Here is a 14580-nt window from a genome sequence, read left to right on the forward strand (position 1 = left end):
AGTGTTAATCTGTTGACAAATCAATTTGTTCATTAAAATTCAGGAGGCTTACTTGATTTGCCAGCTCAATAAACTGTAACAAACACAGTTTAATGATTAAAATGGCAATTGTCTTTCTTTTGTCTAGGACAAGATTAGATCACTGGGTCTCATCTACTTGGGTCTTATTTTCAATAGGGTTACTTTTTGTTGTGAACAATGCTTAGTAAGAGGGAGACCTGCAGCTGTGTCTTTCTTAGGCAAAGCCTCAAACTTCTCATTTGAGACTGTTGTATTTGAAAGGCACACTATATGCCTGTAGTGTTCCTAAGCTTGTAGTTAACGTTGTTTTGTGTCTGTGCTGTTTTTGTTTTTTTTTAACCTTGTCTTATTCAAAAGTAATTTGCGACATTTTGAATCTTACCAGATTAAAATTTTAAAATGGAGTATCAAAACTAAGTTTTAATACCTTGATAATACTGAGAAGTAAAACTTATGTCCTGTTACTAACTAGAGTTATAGTATTCAGAGTTTTAAGAGATTCTAAGAGATTCTAATCCAACCCCTGAGGAGTTAGAAGGGTCACCAATGGCTATCTAGTCTACTTCTTGAAGAAACTGAGGCCGAGTGAGGTTAAGTGATTTGTCTGGGATCATATGATATTAAGCTTTGATTCTTAGAGAATAAGCTCTTAAATGCTTATTTCCTTCCTTCCTTCCTTCCTTCCTTCCTTCCTTCCTTCCTTCCTTCCTTCCCTCCTTTAATATGGAGCCAGGTTTTTTGCCCCCATGGCCAACATTATCTTAAAGATGAGAAAACTAAAGCTTGGTAGGATAATAAGCCTATAGATATAAGAGTTAGAAGGGTCTTAGGGTCCTATTTAGGACAAACCCCTCATTTTTCAGGTGAGGAAACTGAGGTAAATTCCTTGACACACCAGACTTCATTTTGTGGAAGCTTTGTATCTTCCCCAATATTTAGCCCATTGATCTGATTATAGTATGCAATTGGTGATAGAACAATATTCACCAAGGTTCTTGCCAAGTAGATCAGGTTAAAATTCATTCCTTAAAAGGCAAGGAAACTTTCTATAATACTTGACTGGCAGAGGAGGCTGAGGCTCAAGCCAAATGGGATATAGGCTTCTTGGCCACCTAAGAACAGGTGGAGTTAATCCATAGCAGAAAGTCACTACACCCTGTCTTACTTAACAAGAAGCCTTTCTTTATGGAAGCTGGGGATGGGGTGGGTTGGGGAGGGGAGGGCTGAGTCTATGCCAGCTAAGTTAAAAGCTGTATCCTTTTCATAATACAGCTAAATAAATTTCCTTTTGTTAACTGTCAAATGAACCATTGACTCTTATTTCTTTCCACTTTCAAACATGACCTTCCAGCCAGGCCAGATGTATTACACAACCTTAAAGATGTTGGTTATGCTTTATTCTATTGTACATTAACTCTGGGGGGCAGGGGGTTCTTCTGGAAAGCTGAAATTACATTGTACCTAACGGAATACTACTACAAAAATCAGCTGAATTCCCTAATCTGCCATCACCCCAACGATAATTTCTCATTAAAAGCATGTTGAACTCATGAATAGAAACAGTTTTTTTTCTTTCTTTCCAAAAGGAAAAGAACATATAGGAAATCACAGTTTCCTTTTTAAGCATGATACTTAATGTCTTCAACTAAATTGTATGACCGAAGCCAAGCGATAATGTCACAGCAGGTGGCTTGGCAAAGGTGCCTCTGATGAATCTTCACCTGGGAACATAGAAATTGATCTCCAGTCAGCACGAGTGGGGCTTGTAGGCAGACAATTTCCTGCTACTGTTTCTCTGTTGATTGCTTTCTGTTTACCTCTCTAATGTCAGATAAAGTAACATGAACCACTTGTAAGGTGGGGGAGAGAGGAAAAAAAGAGCAGTTTCTTGATGATTTTTTTGCAGGCCTTTTTCTGAAGTTGCTCAAATTTCCAACCAGTCCTCAAGTTGATCTTATCAATGCACTTTGATGAGGGAAATGCACTAAGTACTCTGACAACTACCTTTTCGACATTTCTGAATCCTTCCCGCTCATCGTTCTTACAGAGAAAAAAAAAATCCTCATCCCTGAGCAGATTATTTCTCACCTTGCTAGTGATATCCTCCTCCTCCTCCTCATTCAATTACCTAGGGCCTTTGCCTTTTCCCCCTTCAATCTCTTCAGCCTATAGGTACCAAAAGGATTTCCCTCTTTTAATGCTCAGATCACATTCTACCTTTAATTCTAGACCTAATTCGGTGTTCTTGACATCATCTATAAGACTCAGAGTTGCTCTGATCAGGCCAGTTTCTCCCCCCTAGATCTGTTATTCACTTCAGTCTACTTACTCCAGGTACTCGTTTGGAAAGGAGTATGTTTTAATTTCTCTATTTGTTTCTTTTTTTGGCTCTAACCTCCAGTGATAGCTCTATGCTACAGACAATCTTTTCCTTTTCTTGGAGGAAAAAAACAAAACAAAACAAAAATAACTCATGTATTTTCTAACCTGGGGTGCACAAGGATTGTCATTATTATTTTATCTTTTTTTTAAACCCTTACCTTCTGTCTTGGCTCCAAGGCAGAAGAGTGGTAACGGTAGGCAACAGGGGGTCGAGTGACTTGCCCAGGGTCACACAGATAGGAAGTGTCTGTGGCCAGATTTAAACCTAGGACCTCCCATCTCCAGGCTTGGTTTTCAATCCACTAAACTACCCAGCTGCTCCATCATTATTATTTTATATCTCCTTGTGATGTAGAGGCAGAGTGGTATAGTAATTAGTCAGACAATACATTATTTATTAAGCACCCACAAAGTGCAAGGTACTGGGGTAAGCTCTGCAGATACAAAATGAGGCAAAAGGTACTTTCTGTCCTCATGGAGCTCACAACCAATTTTTAAAAAGGATATATCTCCATGTCTTCATACAGTTGATTGATTGTTGTCCTTCATATACTCAAATAGAACCAAAATAACATCACTAAGTTTGGGTTAATGTACAAGGTATCTGACTATGGCGGATCAGACTCATGTAAGCTTAGAAGGCTCTACCACTGGTCAGGCACAAATAACTGGTTATGAACATCTGAGATGGAAATATCTCTACATTTGTACATCTTTTTTAGCTACTACAATTTTGCTTTGTTCAATGAGTACAGTGCCTTCTTTGATGTGGGTGTGATATGCAGGACAATCCAGTGCCAGTGTCTCACAATTGATACTAAAGTTCTTCAGAGAGACCTTTAGACTTCTTTATCCATTATACTCCAATAACTTTCTTACTCCAGAATAGCACTCTACCTCTGTTGCCCCTTACTCTAATTGGTCAATAATCCCTGAAGGGAATTTCATTTTAAGAAAAATGGCTAAGTAAACCGTTTACTTCTTCATTCCTTGTTGGACTCTATTGCTGACTCTATGGATTTATTTCTACACCAGGACCCAGCAGCATTTTCCAACTCCTTTCTCCTGTTTTTTTTTTTGTTTTTGTTTTTTGCTTTTTGTTTACCTTCTGTTTTAGTATCAATTCAAAGAGAGAAGAGCAACAAGATTGGGATTAAGTGATTTGCCCAGGGTCACATAGCTAGGAAATATAAGAAGTCAGAGTTGAACCCAGGTTCTTTCTGATTCCAGGCTCTTTATCCACTGTGCTATCTAGTTGCTCCTTTCCCCTGCTTTTGAGCTTCCATTTATGTGTTACCTTTCCCTATTAGATTATGAGTTCCTTGAGAGCAGACTCTTTTGTTTTTGTTTTATATGTATTCCCAGCATTTAGCACAATGCTTGTCATGAAGAAAGTACAAAATAAATCCTTGGTGACTTTTAAAAGAATGTAGCTAAGCCTAAATAACGATTAATGGTTTATCTAGTAGAGGTGAGGTGCTTGGGGGTTTCTTAAATGTTCTGCACTACTGAACAGATCTCACTTAAGTTGTTGGCTGGTGTTCAAAAATAGTTACTCATTCAACACACCTCAAATCCCCAACAAATATTAAATATCTTTATAGCTAGATTATACATTTTACTCTCTAAATATCAGTTTTTCAGTTTAAAAGAGAAGGGATGTACTTGACCATAATCAAATAGATGGATATTGTTCTCTATTTTCATATTATCTCAAAGATCATTGTGTACTGGATAATAAATGCTTATTGATTGATCCATTGAAAAGGATAAAGGTTGACTACCTATAAAAGAAGGTGAAAGAAGGATCTTGCCTAAAACATAGGTTCTTAACTTGGGGTCCAAGAACCTTTTCATCCATCAATGCATTTTTTAGTTAGTGCGCTCTCTCTCTCTCTCTCTCTCTCTCTCTCTCTCTCTCTCTCTCTCCATAAATACCACATTTATTGTATAGGTAGCAATATAGTGCCAAGAACAGATTGAAAGAGAACCCTGTCAACCAGATGAGTCACAACATCATTTATAGAAATTTTCCATTAAGGAAAAAAACATCTATGCAGGAGTTCTTCATGAACAAGCCAGTTTTAAAAAATGTAGATATAGATATAGATAGCTATAGATAGATAGATTTGTTTGGTTATTTATATGTCAAATTTGAGAGTGAAGCTATTTTTCAAATGATATGTTTATTTATGAATATGAATAGAGGTGATTAAATTTAAAGGTTATGCTAAGTGAGCTCTAATTTAACAGAAGTAAAATGATATAAGATTTTAATAAGATAGCTCAACATTTTACAGAAAGGCCCCAATAGAACCTGCATATTTTTTCTTTAATAGCTTCATTAAATAGACCTATATATATATACATATTCTATCTATCTTTTTCTATATCCTTTTTACTGTCTTTTATCTATCCTCTATGTATGTATACATGTAGGTATGCATCTATGATCTCTCTGTCTTCACCTTTGACTCCTATGTTTATAGAGAGGAAGAATACAAGAAATGTAGGATAGAAAATGTTTTTGTAAGGTCAAAAGAATTATTAAAACTGTATCCCTTTTGGCCTAGCAATACCACTATTAGGTTTATTTTCTAAGGTGATCAGGAGAAAATATTCTAAAGTTCTAGAATTTTTATAGCAATTCTCTTTGTGATGTCAAAGAACTAGTGACTGCAGCAATGTCCTTTATTTAGTTAATGGCTAACAAGTCATGGCGTATGATTGTGATGGAATACTACTGTGCTGTAAGACGTGATGAGTAATTTAATTTTAGAAAAATATGGAAAGATCTCCATGAAATTATGAAGACTAAAATGAGTAGAACCAAGAGAACATTATATACAGCAACAGAAATATTATTTGAAGAATGACTTGTATATAATGCCTTCTCTAATACTGAGAGGGGAGGGAGTGTGGAAGAAATCTGAGAATTTTATTGTAACATATTAATAAGTTAAAAAAATAAAATGAGACTACTATCATCAGTTAGTGTATTCTATTAAATAGATATCTACCAAAGGAAGGGAAAAAAGTTTCCTTTTTCAGCGCAATACAATAAAATGTTCATGTCCTTATACTTTTCCTTTCCTTTTCTATTTTTTCCACCAACCACACACAGATGCACATATAGAGGGGAAAAAAAAATCAAACCCCAATAATGTATATACGTTTCTGTAACAGAAAAAACATTTATATAATTATATAATCTACTTTCAATTATTTAATAGTATAATAGCCCTTCTGTAGTTATCCACATTTGGTTCTAGTCCTCTGGACAAGCCATTAACTCATTGTACATGCTATGTAGGATAGACATACTAAGAAGGATAAGTAATTGGTAAGGGTGGCTCATATAAGGATGTCTGGGAGCACTTATTGCAAATGAAATATTATATTTGTAATGTCATGATTTGCACTAACAAATCTGCTTGATTTTTTTTTAACTTGCTCTAGACTTTGGCTTGGCAGTCTAGAGTTTCCTAAATTAACTCTTAGTATCACTCTATTGGCAGGTATAAACTCAGAAGTGAGGTTACATGTTTTATAGTGAGTTTGTCTTTGCATTATCTGGTATGATGTGCTGGAAATATCAGATATATCCACATTAGTGTAACTAATTATAAATACAAAATCCATCATGCAAATAACTATAGGTTTAAAAATTGTCTCATATTCCCCTATAAGCTTTCATTCATATGAATATTCATTCCTCCCTTTTTTGTTTAAAATTCTCCCTTTTCCATATTTACAAATTCTATCCATCCTTCAAGGTCCAGCTCAAGCTGAGCCCCCTTCTTAAATACATCCAAAGTGCAAGGCTAACCATTTTCCAATGCTGCTGGTAGGGCAGGATTCCTAAAAGTCAGGTCCTACTCTTCTCTCCATATGCCAAGAAAAATTTACAAGTGAAGACCTTCCTCCTTTCCCTCATGCCTGCCAGGAAAAATGTCTGACTACCTTCTGGGATTTTTGGAGTAGAGGTTTAATCATTTTAAACATTAAAGGTGTTTAAAAATTTTCCTGACAAGATTAGATCACAAGGATGTTCTACATTTCAATCTCCTTTTTCTTACCTCATGTAGTATTAAAGGATATTTAACATTCTACATTTACTATATTGGTCTAAATATTTGACAAGTATTTGAGAGTAAACTACAGTTGTCTTATAATTGATACCTTCCATCTGGATCTATGGCATTTGAATGCTTTTTTAATATTATTTATAGGATATAGATGATGTTGCTAATGGTAACCCCAAAGCACTGGTAATGGTCACTTATGATGTTTAGTAGTTGTAATAGTAACATGATCTTAGGTTACTATTGACAGTTTATATTCAAGCACTTTTCACCATTTCCACAGCATTACTTTTAATGATACTCTATAGATGGGGGTGGGTTAGAGTGGGGGTGGGTGGGAAGAGTATCTCTCTGAGCTAGTTCAGCTTTAACCTTCTGAAGCAGTGAAAAGTAATCCAAACAAAATTGTTAGATATGAATATGATCCATTGACTAAAGGATTTTTCTTTTCCCATTAAATAAAGCATTTGTAATGACACCCCAAAAGGCAAAATGAGCTTGCAATAAATAGTCACAGTAATGCTTGCATAACTTAGTAAAAATATATTGTTTAGGGATTTCTGGAGAATAGGAAATGGTACTACTGGAGAAAACATGCCAAGTTATGAACCATTCTCAGGGCTGCAAAACAGTAGGAATAGTTTCAGGAAGGTTTTGACAATGGGAATTTCTGACACAAATCACAATGTTTTTTCCTTTTTTTGAGAAATATAAATTTAGACTAAATTTTCATGAATATGAACCATTTTATGGATGGACATTGTCTATATATTGAAAAATGATAGAGTCTGGTATCTTCTGTTTATATTTTGAAAAATGTCAGTCTTATATCTTCTTGGGGTTTAAATTGAAAATTAGGGAACCACATAGGGGATATTTAAGGATATCACTCTATTAAATCTTTATTTACATCTGAAGCTGCCCTGAAGTTAATCAGAAAACTTTTATTTTAACCCTCCCAGTTGAAAAAAATTTCCAAAGAATAGCAATATATTGTGTGATTTTATTTTGGGGCAGAAAGTGGAAAGAAAATTTGTGAATTCATTTGTGTAGGGAACTATTAAAGGAAGTCCCTCTATCAATGCAGGTAAAGAACTCACTGAAAACATATATTCTTTGCTGGATACACTGAAATGCTAAATGACTTATCCATGGTTATACAGCTAAGGCAGGACATGAACCTATCACAATATGCACTGCCACATTATCTCCCATATGTATACAAAATATACATTTAAAATCTTACTAATAAAATTCTTGTTATGCCCTGGATCTATCAGATAATGATGTATAGTAAACATCAGTCAACACACACACACAGAGTAATTCTTGGATATATACAGGGATATATGGAGATTTGGATAAATGGGGATTTTGTACTATTCTTATATATTTATATAGACACATACACATATATCATATATATTTATATAGATATTTACATATATCACAAGAATTATAAAATTATATAATTTATGTATATGCATATGTATGCATATACGCATATACAATTTTATAATTCTTACATGTATTTGCATGTATATAAACATGTAACTATATACACATATGCACAATTTATAGTTCTTAGATATATATTTGTATGTCTATACACACGTCTTCCTCTATCTATATAAATAAAATTTACCCAAGAATTACAATTTGTATACTTGTGTGTGTGTGTGTGTGTGTGTGTGTGTGTGTGTGTGTGTGTATGTATATATAGGGTTTAATTTATATACTAAACACAGACAGGTAAAAGAATTGCAAAATTGTTTAAAAAATATCTATAATCTCAAAAACCAAGTGCCTCCCTTTAAACACCATTTCCAATCACACATACACAAAAAATTATCCTCATCAAAATGAGAATCTATTTAGTTGCTCTCTTGTTGTCACAGTACCATATAGCCTATATAGAAACAAATTAAGTTTACAAAGAGATTCCTAATTACTACTGTGTGATGACTCCGCAGAAGTAGCAAGCACAAGTATCCAGGCCAGACATAAGAAGAATGTTCTAATAGTTTCATCATCAATGAGTTTAAATTTTTCACATTAAAGTGAAAATGTTTTTAACACCCTAATAACTATTTAGTCAGATGTTTTATCCTTTTTTTATACTTTCAGAATATCCGGGGGTTCCCATAATGCAATATAATTGGTCTGCCCCATAGTGAGTCTTTGTGATATGAGCAGATTCTAGTTAAAACAGATGTTACCTTCAGGAGAGATTTCCTTCCAGGGATTAGGTGGATACATGAAAGCTGCATTTTGGATTTGGTCGTGTATATCTTCATCTTCATTAAATGGAAATGTGCCACTGAGGCTTACGTAGATGATGACTCCAACAGACCACATGTCTAAAGAACGATTATAGCCTTTGTTCCTAAGAACTTCTGGAGCGAGGTAAGCTGGTGTGCCCACCACTGACCTCCTGAAGGACTTCTCTCCAATAATTCGAGCAAAACCAAAGTCACAAAGTTTCACCTGTGTGTAATTAAAATATGAAATACAATTAAATGCACAGATGTCATCATTCTATTCCCTGAATTTTTTATGTGTGTATTATTCAAAGCCAAGCCTGGAAAACTCTTCACATATATTATTGTTAATGTGTTAATTTGTTTTCATAGTACATAGAAAGTTTATTCTTCTCCCTCCATACTATTTTAATTAGTGATCTCATCAGTTTCCATGATTAAATTATCATCCTTTAGGATAAAAATTCTCACATTTATTTATCTCCAAACCTAACCTCTCTCTCCTGACCTTTAGTTTCATATCTTCCACTACCTGTTAAGCATTTCCAACTCAATGTCCTATTAGAAGTGGTCACATCTCCAACTCATTAACTATAAAGCCAGTCAAATAAGCATATCTTAAGTGTCTATTTTCTGTAGCTTCTACTAAAGAACAACTAGATATTTTAAACTTAACATGTCCCAAAATAAACTTATTAACTTCCCCTAAGAGAACTCCCCTCTTGCAAACATTTCTATTACTGACAAAGGCACCACCATCCTCACCACAATCCTCCCAAACACCCCAGTTTACAATCTGGGTGTTATCCTCAACTCCTTGCTTCCTTTGCCCCATAACCAATATGTTTTTTCAAGTCCTATACATCTTACTTCTGAAACTTCTATCTTTCATGTCCACTTTTCTCCTCTGACACTGACAATACCCTGGTGAAAGAGCTCATTATTGCGTGCCTGGATTATATTGCAATAGCCTGCTGTTGGTTTCCCAAGTTTCTCCCCACTCCAGTTCATCTTCTACTCAGCTGTCAAAACTAATCTTCCTAAACACAGGTCTAATCATGTCAACCTATATTTGAAAAAGGCCAGTGGCTCCTTATTATCTCCATGATTAAATATAAAATGTTTTGTGTGGCATTCCAAGGTTTTCATAATTTGACCCTTTCCTTTCTTTTTAGTTTTCTTATGCCTTTACTTTCTCCATGCACTCTAGGATGTGCAATGACACTGTCCTCTTTGTCGTTCATCACACAACACTATCTCTGAACTCTGGTCATTTTCATTGACTAAAACCCAAGCCTAGAGTTCTCTCCTTCAGCTCCATCTCCTATTACCTTACCTGGCTTCTCTGGCTTCTTGCAAGCCCTAAATAAAATTGAATCTTTTGCAAGAAAACTTTCTTGATCTCTTTAATTCTAGTTTCTTTCCTTCTAGTTTATCTCCAATTTATTCTGTGGATATCTTCTTTTTACATAGTTATTTGCATGTTGTCTAACCTCTTAGACTGAACTTCTAGTGATTACAGAATAATTTTTGCTTTTCTTTGTAACCCCAGCACTTGGTCAAAGGCCTAGCAAATAAAGTACATGCTTATTGACTGGTTTTGTAATTAATGAGTTGAGATAACTAAGAATATGAGCTCATTTCTAAATATTCAAACATCTACATTCATTTCAGTCTAGCATTTTAATTATTGGTTGCTGCCAAAGTGATCTGAAAGTATAAGTCTGACCAGCCCAATCTCTTGCTGAAAGAGTTCAGCGGCTCCCCCATTGATTCTAAGAAAACATATAAAGTCCTTTATTTGGTATTTAGACATCTTTGTAATCTAGCTCTAGCTTAAACTCCAGGCCAATGACACTTAATCCTTTTTATATATTTAATGTTCCAGCCAAACAGGTCTTTTGGCTCTCATTGTGATGTATGTTCTGCTACTGTACTTTTGCATAGGTCTCTCCTTCCCCCATTGCTGGAATGCTCTCTCTTTACTCTTTACCTTCATCTCTTTTTTATTTTATTATTATTTTTAAAAACTTTTACCTTCTGTCTTAGGCAGAAGAGCGGAAATAGCTAGGCAATGGGGGTCAAGTGACTTGCCTAGGGTCACACAGCTAGGAAGTGTCTGGGGCCAGATTTGAACCCAGGACCTCCCATCTCTGGGCCTGGCTCTCAATGTACTGAAGCACCCAGCTGCCCCCTACCTTCATCTCTTGCAACCCTTTTAAGACTTAGTTCTAAGACCTTCCGGGTTTCTCCAACTGTACCCCCAAATAATTTTGAATTTATTTTATTTTTTACATTTATTATTAAGCCAGTTGCATCTACTCAGGAGAACTGAAATTCCTTGATGGCAGGTATCATCTCATTTATGTTTTTGTGTTCTTGGCACGCCTAGCACAATGTCTGGTACATAAGAGATGATAAATAGACTTATTGAATTGATTTGAATTAACACAGGACTGGTTGTTCTTTAGCAGAAACCACAGAATTAGAAATTACAGAAAGTCAAATAAGGTAAACAAAGGAGTGATGAATTGGCAGTGGTTATATTAAAGTAATGTAGTGCTGATGGTTTCAAATGCAGAAGGAATATCACAAATGTAATATTAATTAACGATCAAGAAATGTTTTAAGTGCCCAATATGTTTTGTTTTTTTTTCCCAATATGTTTTTGATGCTGAAATTAATAGGACAATTAATGGATGGAAATGTGGCTGAGAAAACTGCAATTAAGTAAATGGTTTGAGAAAGAGGTGACAAAACACATTATGAATGGTAGAGAGGGTCTGGTATTTTACCAAGAAGTATCTAATACTCACCTGTGGGAAAGGATCGGCCGATGCCAACAACACATTTTCTGGTTTCAGATCACAGTGAACAACATTTTTAAAATGAAGATGCCTCAAGGCAACAAGTATCTGTTAAGAAGAAAAACCAGTGTATAGTGTTTTTTTTTTTACACTAATGTAAATTATACTCTAAATGTTAAGCCAGTAATCAGATCACTATAGTAATCCACACCATGCAGACCTCTCTTCATACTCTGAAGAGTGCAATGTGATTTTAAAATTACGTATACCTATGCATGCATTAAATAATATGTGTATCTCATATATTATTTGTTTTGGAGTTGAAGGCAGAAAAATGTATTGTGGTGTTTTTCTGGTTACCAAGACTAGATAGTGGAAGTGGCATAAAATGTCATAGGAAAGTTCTGTTAACAGTTCAAACAGCAGACAGAAATACTCATTTCATCTTGAGAGAACTAAATTTTGCCTTTCCCACCTTTGACTTTTACTAGTTTCCAAAATATGTAACAGCAAACTACAGTAACTTCTAGATAGCATAGTTCAAGCTCCTTGATAATTTTATAATATCATAAAAATAATAAATCACTTCACATTTATGTTATAGTGTAGACTTTGGGGGAAGGGCCTGAAAAATAAGGCTAAAAAATATAAACATGGATAACATTTGATATTAAATATTATTTTTGTAGATCTCTAATTGATTCCTTACCTGGGTAATTAAAAACTTCGTTATGTGCTCTGGCAACCTGCCCTTTTCACTTGACAAGATCATCTCCAGCATGTCTCCATGGAGTTTTTCCATAACAACAAACACTCTTTCAGGCGTCTCAAACATACACTCCAAATTTACAACACCAGGGTGATGAAGGTTCTATTAAAGATAAATAAAGCACTTGAAGAAAATGAGTTTTTCTTTTTAATACTCTTTGGCAGACTCTCTGATTAAATAAAACTGTTCATACTTAAAGCTATGGAGGAATCTACAGCTAAGATTTCTTAGCTCTTCCAAATTCTACATATGCTGCATCATATTGTTTCAATTTTTATATCTCTATAAAAATATCTTTAGTTCTTCTGTCTGGACAATGGCATTCCCTTCCTTCATATAAGACCCACATTTTCCTTGTTGTTCAGTCATTTCAGTCATGTCTGACTTTTTATGAAAGAGGCTGGACTTGAACTTAAGGTCCCTCTGGCTTTGAAACCGTGCACTTCTCTATTCTGCCTCTTTACTAAGGTCATTTTACTATTTTTAATCTTTTTTGTTTGTTCATTAAGATTAAGCATTTTTTCCTTATCTCTTCCACTTCCTACATGGAAAAAATGCAAAACCTTCTCAACAAAAAATTGTAAAGTAAAGCATTTCCATGCTGTCCATGTCCAAGAAAAAATCTCATTCTGCCTATCAGTCCATCACTTCTTTTTCATAAGAGATTCTTCATCATAGATCTTCTGGAATTATAGTTGACAAATGCATTAATCAGAGTCTTCTAAGTTTTACAAATTATTCATTTTTGTAACACTGATATGAATTGTTCTGGTTCTGCTCACTTCACTCTGTATCAGTTCATCAGGTCTTCCAAGGTTTCTCTGAAACCATCTTTATCTTTCTTACAGTATAATAATATTCTACTACATTAATGTAGCAAAATATTTCTTCAAAATGTCATTCGCCAGTTCATGGCATCTCTTTATTTTCTGGTTCTTTGCTGCTACAAAATGAGCACAATCAATATATTTGTTGGTATAGGAGATTTTCTTCTTTCTTTTATTTCTCTTTGGGTGTTGTGGGTCAAAAGCAATTACAGTTTAGTAACTTTTGGAGCATAGTTCCAAGATACTTTCCAGAATGGCAATAGCAAAGCACAGCTCTACCAACTGAACATTAATGTACCTATTTTTCATAAATACACCCAACTTTTGTCACTTCCTATTTGTCAGCTTTGCTGAGCTAATAAATGTGAAGCGGAACATTGAAATTGCTTTAATTTTTATTTATTTAATTACTAGCATTTGGGAGATTTTTTTTTGGACGTCAGATATGACCTTATTTGGCACATAGCAAAATGCCTGGAAGACAGTAGGAGTTTGATCAACTCTCACTAAATTGAATTGGAATTTTCAGCAATTTTATCTGGGGATTACTATTATGAAACCACCACTTATATCTATCTGGGAAAATTCACCTGATTTTTTGCTTATTATGCATATATGACCTTTCTATCTGCTTGGCATTATGCAAAAAGAAGGTAAAGGCAAAAATGAAAAAAATTACTGGCCTTAAGAAGCTTCCAATGGGGGAAGCAAACAACACACACAAAAAATACATGATCCTTTCCAGCCCAAAGTGGCCAACTTAATGTTCACCATATAGATCATTTCATCCTCTGCTTCCATGCCTTTTCAGAAATTGATCACATACACTAATGCATTTTTGGTGGAGTTTTAAATTGATTCAACTATTTTGGAGCGTAATTGGGAACTATGCCTAAAGGGCTATAAAATTGTGCATATACACTTCGATTTCTGTAATATCAATACTGCATCTGTATCCCAAAGACATCATAAAAAGGGGAAAGGATCTACCTATACAAAAATATGTATAGCTATTCTTTTTGTGTTGGCAAAGAATTGGAAACTGAGGAGATATCGATCAACTGGGGAATGGCTGAAGAAATTGTGGTATATTTTGGGATGAAATACTATTGTGTTATAAGAAACAACAAGCAGGACAATTTCAGAAAGGCCTATATGAACTTATGAAGAGCAAAATAAACAGAATCGGAAGAACACTGTACACAGTAACAGAAATATTGTATGGTGAAAAACTTAGCTATTTTCAACACTATCACGATCCACGACAATTCTGAAGGACTTAAAAGAATGCTATCCACCTCCAGAGAAAGAACTGTTGGGAGTTAGATGCAGATCAAAACATACTATTTTTCATACTTTTATTTACAGTTTTAACTTGGGAATTTGGTTTTATTTGATGATTCTCTTATAACAATGACCAATAAGGAA

The 14580-nt window shown here is 34.7% G+C and overlaps 1 protein-coding gene across 2 annotated transcripts in view; it reads right to left on the reverse strand.

The window, feature by feature from the left end:
• PRKD1 (protein kinase D1) overlaps positions 1–14580 on the reverse strand; it is a 181023-nt gene that overhangs the window by 14981 nt on the left and 151462 nt on the right. For both annotated transcript variants that reach the window (XM_044665050.1, XM_044665051.1), the window contains 3 exons: positions 12266–12427; positions 11566–11664; positions 8708–8975 (listed from right to left, as the gene is read on the reverse strand). In XM_044665050.1, the coding sequence (XP_044520985.1) occupies positions 8708–8975; positions 11566–11664; positions 12266–12427 (529 nt within the window). The remainder of the gene's footprint in view (positions 1–8707; positions 8976–11565; positions 11665–12265; positions 12428–14580) is intronic.

Source organism: Gracilinanus agilis, chromosome 2 (genome assembly GCF_016433145.1).
Source record: "Gracilinanus agilis isolate LMUSP501 chromosome 2, AgileGrace, whole genome shotgun sequence".
Lineage (NCBI taxonomy): Eukaryota > Metazoa > Chordata > Mammalia > Didelphimorphia > Didelphidae > Gracilinanus > Gracilinanus agilis.